Here is a 20,602-nt window from a genome sequence, read left to right as displayed (position 1 = left end):
TGATTACAAGTTTTTATTAATAATTTCTACAGTCATTTATAACAGTCTGTTACAACAAATTGTGTTACTTTACACAACCATTAAACTTAAATTTGCTAAGCAAGGAACTCAAATGCCTGAAATCCACCTTTCCTTAACATGGGAAGGCAGCAACAGCAATAGTGTTTTTAAACATATAATAATCCTAAACACATATACTTAGAAGTAAATCCCACTGAAATTATAGACAATCAAATACATTTGGTCAGGATCCAGTCAGGTTTCCCCAAAACTACTTTGTTTAGAAGATTTTGTATAGTACAACGTTGTTCTATTGTCAGGGGTAGATTTAATCCCAGGACTCATCTGCTACAAGTATATTCGATGCTGCAAATCCTCCACTGTGATGACTGTCTTTGCTACAGAAAACCTATATGAAACGGAATTCAGATTTTTCAGATAAAACAAAGAAAATTGTATATTGCCAGGAAACAGTGTGCTATGTTTATTTTCAAGATTGTATTAGAACAGGAGTGGGCAATTAATTGTCCCAAGGCGCCACATGAGAAAGTAGGACTGTTGTGGAGGGCCGCTGCTGTCCTACCCGCTTGCTGGCCTGCTCCTGCCACTAACACTGCACCACCCCTGCATTCCACCTCTGATACTGCCGCTGCCCTGCCAAGAGCCAGACTGGGACTACCTGCTGGCTGCATGTGGCCTGTGGGCCCTAAAATGCCGAGGTCTGTATTAGAAAGTACTTTTCAGATCCTTGCTCTCCAACCTACTTGACAACTTTTCAACATTTATCACAGATGGTTTGAAATACAAGGAACTATGGAGCCCCATTTCTGTCTTTTGATGCTCACAATTAGCTTCCACTGATAGAGTAATGCATTTGGTTTGTGTATAAAAGCCCTAAAAATTACTATTTTCCATCAGACTTCTAGTCCAGTTGTCCCAATTGTTTCTTTCTCAGAATCAAGAATACTTAATATTTTCTATATATCCTATATTATCATTTTAACAATCTATGTGTAAAGTACCTTAAAAATAGTTACTTCCACATACATCACTCTGCTTATTATCCTTGTTCTACAATGCTTGCTTCCTCATCTATGCCTAGTCCAATATCCATGGCCACAAATATTTCTCTACCTTACTTTGAGAAATATTTAAGGTTCCGAGTAAGTTTTAGAGTCAGGGGTCTTTCAAAATTACAATACTTAACCACTGTTTAGGTAAGAATCAGGTTTATTTAAAAGTTACCTTTCGGGAATCAACAGCTGCAAACACATTTCCCTTTGGATTACTAAAACCAATCCCACCTGAACCACAAGCAATTTCTTCTAACCATGCTGGAACCTCTTGCTGAGCCTTAAAAAGGAAAGTTGCATTAATACATATGTACTATTGTCTGTTTTAAAACTATTTTAAAAAATTGGGAAATGAAAGACAACTTACATCTGCAAGCACTTTTATTAGGGGCTGTGCAATAGCACTGTCTGCCTGAGCATCAAAGAAAGAAATTGCTTTGCCTATATTACCACAACGCCCAGTTCGTCCAATCCTATGAACATATTCATCAATTGTGGAAGGGAGATCAACATTTATAACATGTTGAACATTTTCTATATCCAGACCTCTTGCTGCTACAGATGTAGCAACAAGAACAGGGCATCTTCCAGTACGAAAATAATGAAGTGCTTCTTCTCTCTCCCTCTGTTCCCGGTCACTAAAAATAGAACAAAAATCTTAATTTGCAAAGTAATTTTAACAGATAGATATATCGAAGTGGACGGTAAAGTTAGCCATATGTGCATTAGATAAAAAATAAATTTGTCATTCATATTTCTACTCTGCAAGAATAGGAGAATAAGGGTATCCTCTGCAGACTGAAATATTATAGATAGTGATCCAAAATTTGTGCTTCTCTACTGTATTTTGTTTTGGTTAGAGGTCACATAGTCCTTTAAGAAACGACTGTACCTTTTAGCAATCTCATAATTTAATTAAAAACATGGAAAGGGGATGCCAAGTTAAGCATTTCAGTAGCCCTGTGACAGTGGTAAGATAAGGAATGTGGAATGCCTCATGCCCTAAGAGTCCCTAAGACTTGGAAATGATTCATTGGAAGACAAATAGAATGATTTAAATATTATGGAAATCACTAGATCCATGATGGTGAACCTATGGCACGCGTGCCACAGGTGGCACAGAGCCATATCTGTGGGCACGCGAGTGTTCCCAACTTAGCTCCAGCATGCATGCACACGCCGGAACATCTGATTTTCGGGCCCACCAGAAGTTGGGAAATGGGCCGTTTCTGGCCTCCAGGGGGGTGGGGAAGGCCGTTTTCACCCTCCCCAGGCTCCTAGAAAGCCTGGGGAGGGCGAAAAATGGGCCTACTTGGCCCACCATGCCATCGCGTGCCAAGAACAGGGGGGTCACACGCACATGCACCGGGGGATGGGGGCAGGACGCATTGAATTATGGGTGTGGGCACGTGAGAGAGACCCCCCCCCACGCTCCCCATGCTTTTGGCATGCAACGGCAAAAAGGTTAAACATCACTGCACTAGATCATGGTTTATTTTTGGTTTAGATTAATGGAAGGCACCACACCCCCTCTTGGTACTTAGCTTCCTTACCCACCAGCTGTTAAAAATTCTTTTAATTTTTTTAAAATAAAACATTTCTTTCTACATTCCTAAGAATTCATTTGATTTAGAGCCTAGGCACTATTAGAATTGAGAAATATGAATAGCTGCAACCAAGTATTCTGTATTCCCACCTTTTCCCAGAAAAGGGCGACATCATATTTTTATGGCTAGTGCAAAGTGACAGGAAACACAATCACCAATTTAACCTCTGGAAGCAGAATTATCATAACTGGCCTCGGCAGCCAATTTGGAAGTCATCCATGACTACCAATTTCTTCTCAAAATTTAATTTTAAATGTTACAAAAATGTTGCCTACCCCACAATTTACTCACCCATGAATACTTGTGGTTGATATGTTTTCTTGGCAAAGTAAAGTTGCAAAAAAATCTGCTTTTTTCTTTGTTTCCACGAATACCATAGTTCGTTCATTGCCTATAAATAAAGCAGATAGTAATATTTTACTCTCCTTCAAAAATGTAAATACTCCAGATATTTACATTGCATACTTCCCTTCAACTTCACTCCCACAACTTCATCTCAGTGATGAAAGTGATGAAAGTTGTTCTGAGACGTTTACAATGATCCTTCATAAAATGGGGGTTCCCTAGGGTTCTGTTACAATTAACAATTGTCAATGACGTTTTGAAACAACCTGCAACCTTCTTTAGCTCAGAAAACTTATTTCCTAAAAACTGATGAATCATCCCTAGAACTATACAATGAGCTGGTCAGGAGAAGAAAAAGAACATAGTGGAGAATCCATAATGCACATATTTATATTAATGAACAATATTATGCTACACTACACATTTGGCAGCCTTATATCAATTTAATAATTAGTAATATTAAAAAAGTATATTTCAATTATAAGGCCTCAATTACCTATTTCATTAAGAATTTCCACAAGTTTGTCTTTCTTGTCATACTGCTTCACTTCAAGTATGGTCTGCTGAACATCACTGCATGCTCCTCCCACTTGTCCAACAACAACAAATAAGTAGTCTGTCTTCAAAAATTCTCCAGCGAGTCTTTGAACAATTAAGTAAAATTAAGTTTTATTTTATTTATATATTTCATATGGCATGCACCTATCAGGGAGATCTACACTTTACAGAGTAGTCTTGACAGCCTAATTGCTTGTTCGTTTGGGTTCACGCCTGCACACTTATTCATGATGCGCCATGGGGGAAAACCAACATGTACCATCTGACTAATGGCATTCAGGTTAATGACATTTTCCAGGCCTCGTTTGCTGATCTCACCTCATGTTCGAACAGGTTCAGCATCTGTTTTTCTTGCGCAGCTAGCCATTCTCACTAAAGTGGTACCCATTTATCTACTCACAACCATACTTTCAACTGCTGGGTCCTCATTTTACTAACCTCGGAAGGATGGAAGGTTGAGTCAACCTTGAGCCAGTGAGAATTGAACTGCCGAACTGCTGATAGCCAGCAGTCAGCAGAAGTAGCCTGCATTACTGCATTCTAACCACTGTGCTACCACAACTCTTAATAAATAAAAATATGCCAGTTGCCAAGTATCCAAATTTTGATTATGTGACCATTGGGATGCTGCAACAGTTGTTAAGTGTGGAAAATGGCAATAGCATATATCATTCCATAGTGCTTTTACAGCACTCTTTAGCAGTTTACTAAAATTTACAATGTGTTTCAGCATATTGCCCCCAACAATCTGTGTCTTCGTTTATTGACCTCGGAATTTTGAGCTGCTCAGGATCGAAATCCTGGTTGTGGGCAGTTAACTTGTAATACTACATTCTAACCACTGCACTACCATGGCTCCTAAAATCTAAAAAGGGACTTTTTTTCAGTGCCATTGTAACTTCAAACAGTCACTAAATGAATGATTGTAAGTTAAGGACTACTTGTAATTAGTAAAATTAATCTAAAATAAATGTACCAGTAGCCACTTCTATAAATATATACTATTTAAATTGCGAACAGTTATCGTCCAAATATGACTTGTAAAAATAACAGGCACCATTCCAAACAATTACTTAACTCAGAAGCTACTTTCTATGAAGAGTCAATTCCTCCAAGATTAAATAAAATAGATGCAAAAACCTTAGCAATCGAGATTCAAATTTTTAGCAAGGTTGCATGTGTTATTTATGATTTCACTCTGAATAAATTATCTGAAATTTACACCTTGTAAACTGTATTTTTAAAATGAATTGCTAATACATACCTTTGGATTTCATCAGGGAAAGTGGCACTAAACATTAATGTTTGGCGTTTGTCTTTTGAGGGCATGCCTGGAGATGAAATTAATTTCTTTATATCAGGGCCAAATCCCATATCCAGCATACGATCAGCTTCATCTAACACCAAATACTTTAATTTGCTGAGCCCAATCTTTTAGAAAAAGTCAGATATACAAGAAAAATTTGAAAAAAGAATGCACAATTGTACTTTTACATGATAGCTGAACAAACTCAAATTAGTCCCCAAATTTATATGCGACACCTTACATCTTTCCCCATATCCTGCTTTAAAGAACAATATGGTCTAATTTCACAAAAACATTTTTTTTAGATTATATAGATGCTGCTATATTAACATCTACAACATAACTACCATACCACAGCAACATTGAAGAGGTATAGGCCAACCAGCTAAGAACAGAAATGAAGCAACCAATGTAACGTATTTCAGTTACACTGGCAGTAGAGAAAACTTTGCTGATGGTTTTTGAGACACTGATTTATATTTTTAAAAATGAAAGTATTTAATAATTAAAGTTTCATTTTATCTGTAATTCATATCCTGCTCTCCCCTTCCTTCATATAGCTATCACTCTATGGTTCTTCATTCCCTTTAATTTAACATGTTCAACATTCCAGATAGGTATTAAATCTCTTTAAGTGTTTAAATTAAATGAACTTGGATGGTAGGATTGGCAAGCACAATAAAGATTCTGGAGAGTCAGAATCTCTAGATAATTCTCATGTTACCTAACTTGAAAAAATCAAAGCACTATGTTATAACAGCCAGAACCTGTTCTCACCCTTTTAGCCTTAACAACAGCTGCATTTTATCACTGGCCTGATCACATATGAAGTACTTTTTGTGAATCAATTTGGAATAATTCATCTCCATAAGCTTCTCAGTAAAAATTTGTTTTCAATTGTATCTAACCCTTGCAATAAAACAATGCTAAGTCTGAAGTTTGAACAGTCATAAAGTTTAATGTTCACTCTATTCATGGTGACCCAGAGATCTTACCTTTTGTCTGCCTATGATATCCAAAAGTCTTCCTGGGGTAGCACACAATATATTACAGCCTAGCTTTATCTGATGAATTGTATGGCTCATTTGTATACCTCCATAAATCACAACCGGTCTTACACAAGTTCTAGTTAACAAAAAAATATATAATTAAAATATGCAGTTAAAAACAGTGAACACATCCCACTGTATTACTATTAATAACAAAGCCTTAAATCTCTGTGATATGGTATAATAACAGATCTAATACTATATTCCTTTTGGCTTGTTTGAAATATTTAAGCCATAACAATAGATGGTTCAAATTTAAAATTACGTAGTGGACTTAACCCCCCTTATTAATATTAATTTAAGATATAATATAGTACAATTATGTAAGAATTATATAATAATTAATATTTTTACTAGACAGATTCACTTGTGTACCTTTCTCTAGCCCAGTCTGCAGTATTATAAACTTGTGAATACTTATCATTTCTTTATAATGATTCCTAAGTAGATACAGTTATGGCTTCAGCTTTTTCTATTACATATAACAATCAAATGTTGATTATTTGCACATGGATCAGTAACAACTTTGGTTACTCCCAAAAAGATGGAAAATCACTTAACTAAAACAAATTGCATCCCACTGTATCAATCTGAGACAGCTTCCCAATGTTCGCAACCACTGTAACACCTTAAAAGCAAACTTTAGATACATACTGAGTAGGTATCTATATGCACTTCCATAATTTATTCTTTAATGGAAGCACTCCCATTAATCAATCTTGTGATTTAGTTTGCCCAAATACTTACCCGTATGAAAATTTTCTTGATTCCAGAAAGATCTGATTTATCAGTTCTCTAGTTGGTGCTACAATTATACATTCTGGTTCTTGTTCCATTTTGAATTGACTGGCAGTCACTCCATCTCGCATCATGTGAGCTAAAATTGGTATAAGAAAAGCTGCCTAAAAGGCAAATATATTACAATTTAGGAATGCTGCACTTCTAGTACATGATGAAGTTAAATAAAAGTGCATTTTTCTCATCCAATATTAGATGTTTATAAAAAAATTTATTTATAACTAAACTAAACTTTAAATGTTGAAATAAAAAAATGATAAAATAGTTATAAATCCACCCCAAACCTCAACAGAATCTTGTATTGTGTGCTTACTGTTTTTCCAGATCCTGTTTGTGCACATGCCATTAAGTCACGTCCTGCCAGCACAATAGGAATACTATATTTCTGCACAGGAGTAAGTTTAAAATATCCAACTTTAGCTATGTTCTTTATTAACGTTTCACATAGACCAGCTTCTTCAAAATTCTAAAAAATGGATTAAACAGAAAACTAGATTAACAAAACTAAAAGTATAATTTCAAAACACTAGCATATCGTAACTTAAATGTTTTACGGGTTACATCAACCCATACCCCCAGGCATAGCCTCATAAAGCAAGCTAAAAATAAGCCTAAAATTCTTCACAAAATCAGAACAAACAACAATCCATTTTATCTGTTAATTTTAATGACAAGGCTAATCATATGACTAATCATATCCTTATATTTTCATTTTTAATCAGAAGTCATTGATTGTATTTTCTATTTTGTATTGTACATTCTGTACTGCCTCCAAGGAAGTCAGATGGGCCACTGCAATATGGAATAGGAGCCATGGTGGTGCAGTGGTTAGAATGCAGTATTGCAGGCTAATTCAGCTCATTGCCAAGAGTTTGATCCTGACCGGCTCAAGGTTGATTCAGCTTTCCACCACCTTTCCGAGGTGACTAAAACGAGGACCCAGATTGTTGGGGCCAATATGCTGACTCTGTAAACAGCTTATAGAGGACTGTAAAGCACTATGAAGCGGTATATAAGTTTAAGTGCTGTTGCTGTTGCTATGCTACACAATTTGGCATGGAGAAAGGGAGAGAAGACACTGTGAAAATCAGGAAGGAAGATGATTAAGTTGCTGAGGAAAAGGAGAGACAACATTGGAAAGATTTGGGTTAGGCAGATGGATCCTGCATCACTAGAAAACTGGAAGTGGAATCAATGAGATAAAAAAGATGGGAGCTGCAAAAATTTGGTTTTGGTTTTAAAACAATTTTTTCCCTATCTCATGAACAACCTTCAAGTTACTGATGTATAAGTTAGATACCTTGTTTTGTTCATCAATCAATTACAAAGCTTATTGATAAATTGTGAAACGCTGATGAGCAATATCTCTATCACTTAAAATAACTACTATCATTTTCTTCAGCTCTTTATTTTTCTCAAAAATTTTAAACATTCACTAACCAATATTGCTGGTGGAGGATCAAGCCCTGAAACTTCCACAAGAATATTATCATATTTATCAAAATTTATTCCTGTCTGGTAATGTGCAAAGATGCTGTTTTCATCATCTGGTGGTGGTGGTGGTACGTATGTCACCTTTGGATCTGCAAATGCAAGAAAGTTATTCCGATTCTCAAAAGGTTCTATATGTGAAGCCAAAAACCTATCTGCTTTCATCTACATCTCCTGCATTACCATCTGATTTCCATATCCCTTTACTGATGAAATAAAAAATGATTTGGAGGGGGAAAAATAGGACATAGAAGGAACTTTAAAACTTGTTTATTTTCAAAGCACACTTACTTCTTCCAGAAGCTATATTTGCTTCTTCATTGTTTTCTTTGTAATCCCCTGTTAAAAGAATTGTTAAATTACATATAGCAGAACTGAATTTTGAAGTTATATAGGAGCTATATGGATGATTCTCAAATTAAGAATTTTAAATGAAATCTGAAAAGGAATGTTCAGGAATAATACATACACACACCCTCAGAAATATCATGCAAGTTCTAGCATTAATTCTATATTTCAGAAAATCAAAGAATAAACTGAATTCACAAGTGTTCTTTATAAAAGGAGTATCTTTATCACCCAAATTGTTGCTTTCCAGATAACAAAGGTCATATCTGCTGAAAATGACAAAAAATAACAGAAGCAGATAAGAGGGTAACAGGTAGTACAAATTATTTTTACCTCTGGCTTCAAATTGTCTTCTACTTTCAAATTCACCTGAAAAAAATGTATATGTTGTAATAATATTGTGATTATGACTGAGATAAACAAATTAGTTTATCTAATTTAGTTTACAACATTCATCTACATTGTTGAGATGTTTTTGTACTTTAATTGTACTTTAATTTCGTTGGCATAATGTGAAAATGCATGGTCAAGAATAAAGAAAACTGTATTCTTCCCCCCCCACCCCTGGATTTCATAAAAAAAGTTTATTTTTCTATGAACATATTGTTGTGTGAACAGTGTGGGACCAGAGTGTCTTACACTTTAGTACAAATTATACAATATTCTTCATATTTAATAAATTAACAATCTTATAAACTTTTAGTAATAATACACATATTTTGTTGAGTTATCTTTTCTTATTCAATATATTATTTTATGCCAATATCCGTATTCTCAATATCACTTCTTTTACTACAAATAAAATACCAATAATATTTGTTGTGTCTAACAGACTTATATAATTCTAATAGTAATATACAGCTTTGTTTTGAATTATAATCTCCCATTTCTAATTTTTAATTATGCGTTATATTTAAGAGATACCTTTTCTAATCACATTTTAAAACAAATAAAACAATGTTCATCTTACTTATGTTTGACAAGTTATATAATTCTAATACAGGTTTTGTTGAATTATCTTTATCTTGTTCAATAATTCAATATGTTGTTTTCATGCCAATCAAATTCTACATATTGTTCCTTTTACTAATAAATGTTGATATTTGTTACATTTTAACTAACATAGTTATACTCATAGTACACATATTTATATTAAGTTTATAATCTTCAATCTTTTGCTTATTCAATATTTCTATGTGTTATTTTTATAGCTGCCACCATATTATTCAAACATATTCAAAATTATCATCATTTAAGAATCTAGGTTCCCTTATTATTAATTCATTTTAAATATATATATTACATTAATCCCCCTTTCTCTAACTTCCAACCCTATTTTAACTTGTCTATTATTTTTAAGAAGTATTTCCCCTTTGTATCCATCATCTCTCACCCGCTTTAAAGTTTTAATTAATCTGCTTCCACTGTTTGGCCAATCCTCTTAAATATTTCTCCCTTCTCTACCATATTCCATTGTCTAAATTTCAGATTATCTACTCTTTCCCGTTTCTCTCCCAAAAAAGTCTTCCTACAGTTCCAGTTCCTGTTTAACTTCCCTTAAAATACTCTGCCCTTTGTTTATTTCATCAATCATTCTAATTTTTTTTAATCTCCTTTTTGTTGTGTCTTCTTGTTTTGTCTGTTCTATTTTTCCAGCTGCTCTTTTGGTTAACGCCTCCTCTTCCTGAGTGTCCTGGTTTCTCCTTGTCTTTTGTGTCGTAATTTCCAGCTTTTCATCTATTCTCTGCATTTTATTCATAATCTTCTCACATCTTCTTGTCAAGGTGTCCTTAACATCCTGGATTAACGTGGCAATTTCTTCCCAAATTCCACTCATTTTTTATTTTTATTTGTTTTGTTTCTTTTTGTCCAACAGTCCAACAATCTTATTTTCAAACCTAAAGCCACTTCTCAAATGATTCAATATCCAATGTCCAAGTGTCTTTGTATCCCAAAATTAATCAATCTGGTCCCCTGGGTAGTCCAACCTTCATAAATCTTTCTGTGCCAGTTCAGTCTTATTTCGAAGCTTTTAGGGTTCTTTTTAGTTATAAAAAGCCAAGTCTTTCCAGGATTTCGGGGGTATGTTGTACCTTCCTTTGACAGCAGGTGGCATTCCTAAATCAGATTTCAATCTTAATCATCTTTATCCAATTTTACTGTAATACTCCGAAGTTTTAATTTGGTATAAGCTTTGGTAATAGCTCCAGCATTTTAAAATGCCTATCCAATGCCAGCTCCTCTCCAATTTAAAAATCCAATTCTCTGTATTTTAACAGATTTTCTATTTTCTTCCTTTAATTCTTTTCTCCTCCATTTCAAGGTTCTAAGATTTTACTCAAAATTCCTAGGCCACCGCTTTAAAAATAGTTTTAAGTCTCTTTTTCCTGAATATTCTTTTGGGGTTACACTTTAAATTAAAAAGGATTCTTCTCACCCAGTTCCAGACACTGTTCACCAAATCCGCTTCAGCACTCTTCTTAGATGTTAAGCTGTCTCCGGCTTTGTGGCAGCCATCTTAGGCTGTCTCTTCTTTTGTCGTGGCATAGAGGAAAAAAGCCCTAGGGCTTTATAGGAGAATTGTAATCTCTCCTGGAACATCACAGGATGCTCCTCCTTAGCTTCACCACCCCTCCAAAGGCAGTTTTGGCTCTTTTCAAAGCCCACAAACAAGAAGCAGCCAGGATAGGGTCGGAGAACTCAGTTCCCTTGCAACTGGTATCGCCAGGACGTCACTTCTGGTCCAAGAAATATCATGCAAGTTCTAGCGTTAATTCTATATTTCAGAAAATCAAAGAATAAACTGAATTCACAAGTGTTCTTTATAAAAGGAGTATCTTTATCACCCAAATTGTTGCTTTCCAGATTACAAAGGTCATATCTGCTGAAAATAACAAAAAATAACAGAAGGAGATAAGAGGGCAGCAGTTTGTACATAAACTAAACAAAGTATTTTTACCTCTGGCTTCAAATTCTCTTCTAGTTTCAAATTCGCCTGAAAAAAATGCATATATTTTAGTAATATTGTGATTATGACTGTGATAAACAAATTACAACATTAGTTTACAACATTCATCTACATTGTTGGGATGTTTTTGTACTTTAATTTCTTTGGCATACTTTGAAAATCCATGGTCAAGAATAAAGAAAACTGTAGTTGTAGAACATCTGCATTATACCAGATTTCTCTTCCCAAATTCACAAAAAGTTGAACTTATCTATGATCTTTCCTCTGTTCCACTATTTTGCATTTTTAAATTTATCAATTGCCAATAATCTTATTCAGATGAAGTCAGAAAAAATGAACATAACAAAATTTCATATGAATTTTTACCTGATGGAGTACCAAAGCTTCTTCTTTTAAAACCTAAGCTGACAGAATTTTGTCTTCTATCTTGTTTCACATTTACATCATCTGCTATAATATAATCAAAGATTTATTCAATCTTACATACTAGATTTTTCATGGAAAAGATGTTTCAATATATTTAAACTAACATAACATGTTACAACAATTCTCAAGTTATTAAGCCTCAAAAATCCAGTCCAATATTTTTCTACTTTTTTTTAGCACATATATTTTTAGCAGGTATTCATTTGTAAATGTTTCTTAGGCACAATACTAATTACCTTTCATTTCTAAACATTTTTGGCTCAGGCAATGTTTGAATTATTCCAAACTATAATACTTACTTGTAAATTTCCCAAATCCTCCTCTGTCCCTATCACCTCTGAATGATCCTCTCCCAGCTCTATGAAGAACACTAATGTCATCATTCGTTCTTTGAAAACCTAATTTGGAGGAAAATCATTTTCTTCAGGAAGACTAAACAAAAATGAACAGTGCTAACCAAATCAGGTTTAACTTGTAAACTAGAGTTTGTAAACTATGCTTTGTGGGCTGGTTAATGAGTAAAAGCATTGTTCAAAACTATGTAACTGGGTAACTCAGCAATACAGCAATCATATGCTAATCTGGTGTATGAACTCAGCCTCTATCCAATATAGTGGAAAAGGACCACCTGGAGCACAGTTTCAAACATTTAATAAAGTACTACTTTTCTCCTCAATATGCAAAAAGTTAATAGTCAAAAACGTATGTGCTTCTAAAAAGCAAAACCAAAACCAAATTATAATAAAGTGCAATGTTACCCCAAAGATTTTTATCATTAGAGATCATTATCTAATTATTTAAACCATCATGGCATAATGGTTAGAATGCAGTATTGCAGGCTAACTCTGTTCTGCTTACAGCCAAGAGTTGAATCCTGACCAGCTCAAAATTGACTGAGCCTTCCATCCTTCTGAGGTTGGTAAAATGAGAAGCCAAACTGTTGGGGCTATACTGACATTTGTAAACCGCTCAGAAAATGGCACTTGCTTCCAGGCATGTGGTCTGCATGGATGCCAAGGAATGGAGCAGCCTGCTCTCTTTCCCCCACATGAGCTCTGAAGCTCCAAACAGTTAAATGAAGAATCAGTGACAGGTATTGGGGTATGCGACCTAGTGGGGTAAAAAAGCATGCCCTAGGCCTATAAGGACCCCAAGAGATGGGAAGTGGAACACAGGGGTACATTAGGATGTGGGGGAGCTTGGGCCTGCACTAGGCTTACGCTGCTTCTCTCACCCAAAGAACCCTATTCTCCATTTAACAACTACATAGGGGAGAGCAGGGATAAGAGTCATTAAGTGAGGTGATCAAGTGGCCACATCACTTAACAACCATTACAACTTGCGACCATAGTGGGCAGGCTCCATTATGGTTGAAATCAAAGATCACCTCTAATAAAGGGAAAATATTTTTGCTAGTTAACCTGTTTTTAAAAATAATGAAGAAAATGTCCTCAGGTTGCTAAAGCAGCAATAGCATTTAAGACTTATATACCACTTTACAACCCAGCATATTGCCCCCAACAATTTGGGTTCTCATTTTACCCACCTCAGAAGGATGGAAGGGTAAGTCAACCTTGAGCCTGGTGAGATTTGAACTGCCAAACTGCAGTCAGCACAAGCAGCCTGCAGTACTGCACTCAAACCACTGAGCCCCTGTGGCTCATAAAGTAGCTTTAACACAACTATGCCTGCCTATGATAATGAACATAGATTATCGTGAATTCAATTTTAATTTTACTGTTTTAGCTGTGATAAAGCCAATATTTGATGCAGGTTTTCTAGTAACATTCAAATTTTAATTGTTTTACTCCACCATAGAGTTAGGGTTAGCTGGATTGGAAATTATTACTTGATACAGGTTTGCATTCTTACCTCTTACAAAACTTGAAGATTTTCTGTCTTCAAACCTATTTCCTAGTATAGTTATACAAAATTAATATAGCGGACAATGATATTCTTTTTTCAAACTATATAAAAATTAAATAACCATGGGAAATAAAATTTCCAAAGTAATACCCATATTGACTATTCTTTTTCCTGACTTCTTAATTTCTGTATATTGTATATTTAGGTCACAATTATTTTCTGAGCAGAAGATGTATTTATTTGGACATATTTTCTAGAGTTGAAAACCTGAATATTTTCTATAATCTACATTCTTTTCCACATACACCAAAACCATGTAAATTAAGTCAGGGAAATAAAGTCAGTTCTTTTAGATGGAACAGAAGGAATTAATTACATAATAAATTCTGAGCATAAAACATTTCATGCAGAAACATCTGGTTTTATGAGTTTAATGACTAAAATGAGTGTTCACAAGCAAAACTACTTTATACAGAGACTGATATGGTTCTTCCATGCAAGAGGGGGATAGAAGCAAAGGAAGGCAAGGCTGATGGGGTTCTCTGGAAATGGCCTGCAGGGACATTGGCAACAGTGGAGGAGAGACAGGAGAGAGAGGACAAGTGAGCCAATGGGTCACTGGAGCTGAGGGGAGACAAGGAAAGGAAGATGGTCAGCACATAGAAAAAGCAGGAGTGGCACACACCAGCCTAGCGCTGCTCACCCCATAAGATCTTCCAAGATCCCTGCAGATTTGTTTAGGTCGAACTGTGGACAATCTGAAACAGTTCACCAAACTCAATGGAATGGAATGTTTCACAATTCGAAACAGTATTTTTAGTTTTATACAACATGTAAAATGCAAAAATAGGTTTCATTTATGATTTACACTATTGTTTTATCAGAAGTACTCAAACTTTAAGAAATCAGCCCCCTTTTTCCTTCTCTAAAATATTTTTATGTACAGATTATTTTTTTTTAAATAAAATTTATATGGCCACCCATCTCACAAAAAGTGACTCTGGAGAGGGGAGGGGAGAGGGAAGAAGGAAAGAGAAAAATACCAACAGTCATATTAGGGTTTTTTTTTTAAAAAAAAGCACAAAAATGTAGATCAGCAAGGGAGCCGCCTTAATGAAAAATTATTAAAACACATTAAACACTATCAATAATCTTTTCCTTAAATGACAAATAAAAGTTTTACGATATAGTATACCTCTGTTTCCAAAAATTCTTCCACTTCCAAATCCACCTGTTTGTTTCTCTTCACCATTACGGTTTTCTCTGACACCTAATAAAAAGAATAAAAAGTAAATAATAAATATTTTAACTAGTTAAGTGCATTTTTAGTCAATTTTTTTACACATGTAAATCATTTACAAGTTAGGTCCACAAATATAATTGCTCAGCCTCAGTTTCATCTTCCAATGTTCTATGGTTAACCAGCTAGTTTCTGCTTATTTCCAAGTAAATTAGGGTTCAATGGATGAAGTTTCAATGTTGGTAAAAGAAGGATCTAGCTATAATTAGTTGCTGCACTGATTACACTGACTTTTCCTATTTTCCTATCTGATGCAGCAGTCAATATACATTATAAGACCCACTTGGAACTCTAAAATTAAGATGGATTCTGCAATTACTTTCTGTATATAAATTGCATATATCATTGCTTTTAAAGTATATTTACACACACAGGCATCTTCTCCACATATTTATTGCTAAGTGTCTGTATGCTGAATTAAGCTGGTTATATCAATCTGGTGCCATAACCCTGGTTTGCAAAGTGCAGTGGAGGGATTTATACTTGTAAATCCCTAACGTTATTGTAAACTCCGCCCTGAGTCTTCGGAGAGGGGCGGCATATAAATTGAATTAATTAAATTAAATTAAACCAACATTAAATGGACATTAAGTTTTGGATAATATGTGAGCAGGGTATAGAAAGCTCAATTTAAAAAAATACTCAAAATCATAATTTAGATAGATTGGTTTTCATTATTAACTAAACTTTGGCTAATTACTAGGAAGCATCCCAAATTCATATATTCCTTCATTTATATAATCATTCACGGTATTACTTGTTTCATAGCTTGCTTGTAAAGCTGAATTTGATGTACTTCAATGTTTTAATGCACCCTGGACTCATGCATTGTGCAATACTACAACATGGTGTACATGATTCTGTAATCTTGGACAATTGTGATTTATGCAGCCATACATGAAGGCAGTCTCTAAATTGGCAAGATGCCTAAATTGGTAAGACAAGATGAAGGTAATAACTTGGTATTTTTGTTTTACTGTGATGCATTGAATTAGAATCCACAGATCATGCCCTCCCTCCTAAAACTTTAACACTATACTTTATCTTAGTTTCCAGGTATGGAAAGAAGCAGCACATAAATTTTCGATTCACCATTCATTGGCTTATATTCAAACCAGTGGTGGGTTGCTACCGGTTTGCCCCGGATCAAGCAAATCAGTAACGGTGGCGGGAGGCTCCACCCACCCGCCTGGATTCTGCACATTAGAAGTGTCACATGCGCACCCACAAGCAAACTGGTAGCGGCCGAAATTGAAACCCACTACTGATTCAAACCCTTTCCCCACTTTCTCAATCTCTATCATGATCAGAAATATCAAAGGCCCAACACTTATTAAACCAAAGATAAACAACTGTACTCACAGAAAAAAATGAGGAAATTCTGTTTCTTAAACTGTAAACCCCTTCATTATTAAGAATTCCTTTAAAATTCTGTGTTCTTACTCATATCCTAAGAATATCTTTAAAAGCCTGTTCTGGGACTCCCTGGGAACAGGAGTGACTTTTCAGCAGTGACTTCTCAACTTTCAAATGCCTTCAGCAGAAAGCTACACCTAATGTAAAATGACATTAGGTGCTATTTCTGCTGCTCTTTCTGTTATCAAACAAAGCCCTTCTAAGCATTTTGATAATGTTGCTGTGATATTTCAGAATGTCTTTTCTTCGACAAAGATATATTACTTCCTAACTCATCAGATAAATTTTCTTTCAACCAAAATGATTTCAATTTAAAACTGAAATAGCACAATACTAATCAGTAATTTAAATATCACACCACTCCCAACCATCTTGGGATGTGTACAGCTGTAATTTTGAGACTTGTCACAAAAGCACTATCATGGCCATATCAGAGATAAGGGATTGCCAGTATTAAAAGTTCATTATTTGCAACCATCTTTTTTTTTTCAAAACATGCACCTTTATTATATTCTTTGACACATACCTGGCTGTTTTATACCCTGAGTGAAATTGCACAAGGTTTCATTTGTTCTCATGGATATACTGCCCTACAACATGAAGTAAAGAATCAGACCATACAGGAACAGTTTTATGTGAAGCAATTTCTAAAAATCAGTTATCTTGTAAATATAATAAAATACATCTGCTTAAACAGAATTTGGCTTTTGAGTAACATTTCTTTAAGTACTCCAGTGTTGGAGAATATAATTAATATTAGTTTCTCTTTCACTATCCATCTTTGATTACTGGTAACAAATGCAGTGGCTTAGAAACAGCAATTTATGTAGCCGAAAAAAAAAGTCATTTACTTGTAATCATGGCTCATTCCCAAACAAATCAAACAGAATTATAATCTAAACTTCTAATCAAGCAACTTGTTTTGAAACAGGAAGCAGGTGTAAAATTTACTCTTTGTTCAATAAAGGAGGAGAATCAAGTGGCAAAGTGATTTAGAACACTTTAGACTACAAAGGAGTAATATACAATGTTTGTTTGCTAATATAACCACGTGCCACCCAAACTCATTCAAAGTCCCAGAATTTGGGACGGAAGTTTCCAGAACTCTTTAAAAGCAGGTTTTGGAGTGCTGGGATATTGCCTATAGCAAAACCACCATCTTTTGAAGTTGAGGAAGAGTGGATTAATTATGCCATTAACATTAGGCGCCACCGTTCCTTGACTAGGTGAATCCCTAATAGGAAAACTTATAGTAGGGAACCAGGCATTAGAATTTATTCCTTCCAAGGACTTGAACTGTTTCGTAATCCTTCCACTGGGGTCCAAATTCCAACCGACGTCCCCATTCGTTGTAAAAGCTAGCCTGAGGAAGACAGCGCGCATCTGACCCAAATACTGGAAAAACGGAGCACGCTTCAAAACTTCCACAGGGCACCCACCGGCTTCTGGAAGCTGGGCTGGAAAACCGGCAAGGCCCGGCTTCCCTCTCCACTAACACCTTCTGTAAACTCCGTGTCCCAGTTCTCGTCACCCATGGCAGCGTCGGCCAACTCCACGTCTTCCTGCCAAGGGAGAAAAACAGTCGAAGCGTCAAACCGAGGAGAGACAAAACGCAGCCCTTAATATGGCCGAAAGGAGACCTCCCACCAAGTCAGAGGCGACGCTCTGCCTTTTAACAGAAGGCCCCCCTTTTTTTTTTCTCCATCTACTCCTGCTGCCTCCTCTCCCGCCAAAAAAAAAAACCCCAGCCAACCTGCTTGCCGGCCGCTTGACTCCCCCTTCTGAGGCCCACCCGGCGACAGAGACCCGCCCAAAGGGAGCAGGGCTGTATCTCTTTCGCTCTTGTTGGTTCTCGTTGGAGCGTACCCCACCTTAACGGCGTTCGAGCCTTAAGGCGACGTAGCGCCTCGTCGACACGTGCTCCGGACGTTGCTTAACTAGCCGTCTCCACCGCCGCGGCCTCTCGGTTGTCTCTGCGCCGGCTGCCCGAGGCGGCTGGGCGATTGGTGGGGGTTGGGGTGTCTCAAGTAGGGCCTCAAGCCTAGCCTTCGTGCTTTTCGCAGCCCCGGGAACAAATTTCCCTAAGGGCCGCGTGAGGAGGGGGCATAGCGGGGTGAGCGGCGTGTTAGTTTTTGATTTTGCTCTGAGCAACGCCCTTCGAGCATTTTTCCCCTCCCAAGAGCCTCGTTGGGGTATAAGGAAGGCATGCCCGTCGAGTGGCCTAGGGTTTCCTTTGCTTACGGGTTTGGAATACTTACGGGGATGTTTTATTCATGATTATATAATTATATTCATTAATTATATAATTTATTAATGAAATAACGGCTTAACTGGATTCTCTTAACTGATCGTTGTTTGTCAACTACTGCTCTAAGCTTGTTTCATCGTGTACCAAAAATTGGATTCATAGGATTAAGTTAATTATTTAAAGGTTAAGTAGGTTAACTGGATTGGACAATCGTGTTTGTGGAGCAGTGGCTTCTATGAAATCATAATTGGGGGGAAAAATCTTTTTAGTAAGAGTGGGCATAAAATAGAAGAGCTGCTTTGCCATGAATCCAAAGCAAGCCACTTGTTTGGAAGACCTGCCAAAATCCAAAATGTTCTAAAGAGTCGGGCAAGACTGATATGCCTCTTTCTCTAGAGCTGAGGGCCAAATTGCCCACCAATTTTTCCACTGCTGTGTTTTCCCTGCATTCCCATAGCCATGCCTGGGATCCTGGCTTCAGTCCTAATATAATGGCCTGCTCACTTGTCCCTTTCCCCATCTCTCTTTAGGGCAACTGGGGAGATCAGCCAAGAGAATGTATTGTACTGGACTTAAAACAGAACATTGTTATCTGAGGGAAGGGTTGCAAGAGACAGAAAGTGGGCAGACTTATCTCAATGGTCTTAGATATTTTTTCTGTTTTGCTTAGAACGTGTTCCTTTCCTACACCTTTGGTCCCATGTCTGGACACACGTTTTGGTTCCATATCAGAACTAAACACACATCTAGATATGGGTCACTATTACAAAAGTGAAGAACAAAGTTTTGACAGGTCTCCAGTTTTTGTGTAGCCTGATGCTTTACGTATACAAAGGTAGATAGTTGCACATGCTTGTTCCCACTGCCTGGATAAGCCAGTACTTGTACAGGCAAATACATAAACTGTTATCTTCAAGCAAAGTTACCGGGAAAGCTCACAGCACATTCTCTGACAGAGTCTTAGCAATTATGGATCCTGTCAAAATTTGTTCCTGCTGTACCTGAGCAAGTTAGTACGTGACTTGTCTGAGCAAAAGTGAGGAGGAAAGCCTGAAGTGTTCTCTGGACAAACCAATTTCAAATTCAAGATTTTTTATAGTTGCTATTATAAAGAGCAAATACTGATCCAAAATAAGTGTAGCTATTTCAGACATTATGCAAAACTCAGCATCTTCATCCTTCCATTAAAAAAAAGATTTAAATTTTGATTTTCTTTTTGTTATGTTACTAAGTTTTAAATTTAAGCTAATTATAATTATATTTTACCTAAATAAATTTTACTAAAATTTATATTTTTTATTTACTTCTAATCCCAATGAAATATTTGTTTAATTCACAGGTACCATATATGGGGATTTCTAATTTTAAGGACTCATTGATCATCTGCAGAGTTCGAGAATTCTACAGAGCGTTTAGACTTGATTACATGATTACCATTATTTGGGGTGGTAATGAAGTGACTTGGAAGAATAGCAAAATAAGGATCAATGAGGAAGACAGCAAATTTCACACCAGTGTAATTGGGTTACCAGTTGACTCAAGGATGAGTAGATTGTACTTCAAATTATACAGATTAAAAACTCAAAGATGACCTTGTAACTTTTTGTTTTGGGGAATTTCCTTCATCTTTCTCACTTCTATAATAGTCTTCTTGGGAAGTAAAGAACAGTGTTGTATGCTGTACTTTATATACTTTTATTGGCATTTTTATATTCAGTTTACTTTCCTAATCAGCATTTTTTATAATAGAGCTCCAAATTCTCTAACAATTGCATAGAAAGAAAAATTAAAAATATCAACTTC

The 20,602-nt window shown here is 36.0% G+C and overlaps 1 protein-coding gene across 9 annotated transcripts; it reads right to left on the bottom strand.

The window, feature by feature from the left end:
* DDX4 (DEAD-box helicase 4) lies at nt 1-18,769 on the bottom strand. 9 transcript variants are annotated; one of them, XM_034440890.2, is made up of 20 exons: nt 18,423-18,769; nt 17,991-18,113; nt 17,078-17,141; nt 15,031-15,105; nt 13,842-13,883; nt 12,269-12,367; nt 11,910-11,993; nt 11,535-11,570; nt 8,909-8,944; nt 8,519-8,566; nt 8,177-8,319; nt 7,050-7,202; nt 6,686-6,840; nt 5,885-6,014; nt 4,848-5,014; nt 3,522-3,667; nt 2,972-3,071; nt 1,441-1,711; nt 1,246-1,353; nt 1-409 (listed from the first exon to the last, which is right to left on the bottom strand). In XM_034440890.2, exons 2-20 carry the CDS (start codon nt 18,084-18,086, stop codon nt 329-331), a joined length of 2,034 nt encoding a protein of 677 aa, XP_034296781.1. In that variant the 5' UTR covers nt 18,087-18,113; nt 18,423-18,769; the 3' UTR covers nt 1-328. The 9 variants fall into 9 exon arrangements, with proteins under 9 accessions (XP_034296781.1, XP_034296780.1, XP_060546677.1 ...); XM_034440889.2 differs by having other exon boundaries at nt 18,305-18,548; XM_060690694.2 differs by lacking the exon at nt 11,910-11,993.
* Between the last annotated feature and the right edge of the window lie 1,833 nt (nt 18,770-20,602).

Source organism: Pantherophis guttatus, chromosome 2 (genome assembly GCF_059756535.1).
Source record: "Pantherophis guttatus breed Tessera chromosome 2, ASM5975653v1, whole genome shotgun sequence".
Classification (NCBI taxonomy): domain Eukaryota; kingdom Metazoa; phylum Chordata; class Lepidosauria; order Squamata; family Colubridae; genus Pantherophis; species Pantherophis guttatus.
This window is presented reverse-complemented; position numbering and strand designations above follow the sequence as displayed.

Coding starts and splice junctions, on each gene's coding strand:
- DDX4 (XM_034440890.2), bottom strand. CDS start 18,086: ATGGGTGACGAGAACTGGGACACGGAGTTTACAGAAGGTGTTAGTGGA. Junction 13,884..15,030: donor AAGAATTTTTGGAAACAGAG/GTATACTATATC, acceptor TAACTATACTAG/GAAATAGGTTTGAAGACAGA. Junction 8,320..8,518: donor AAATATAGCTTCTGGAAGAA/GTAAGTGTGCTT, acceptor TTGCATTTGCAG/ATCCAAAGGTGACATACGTA.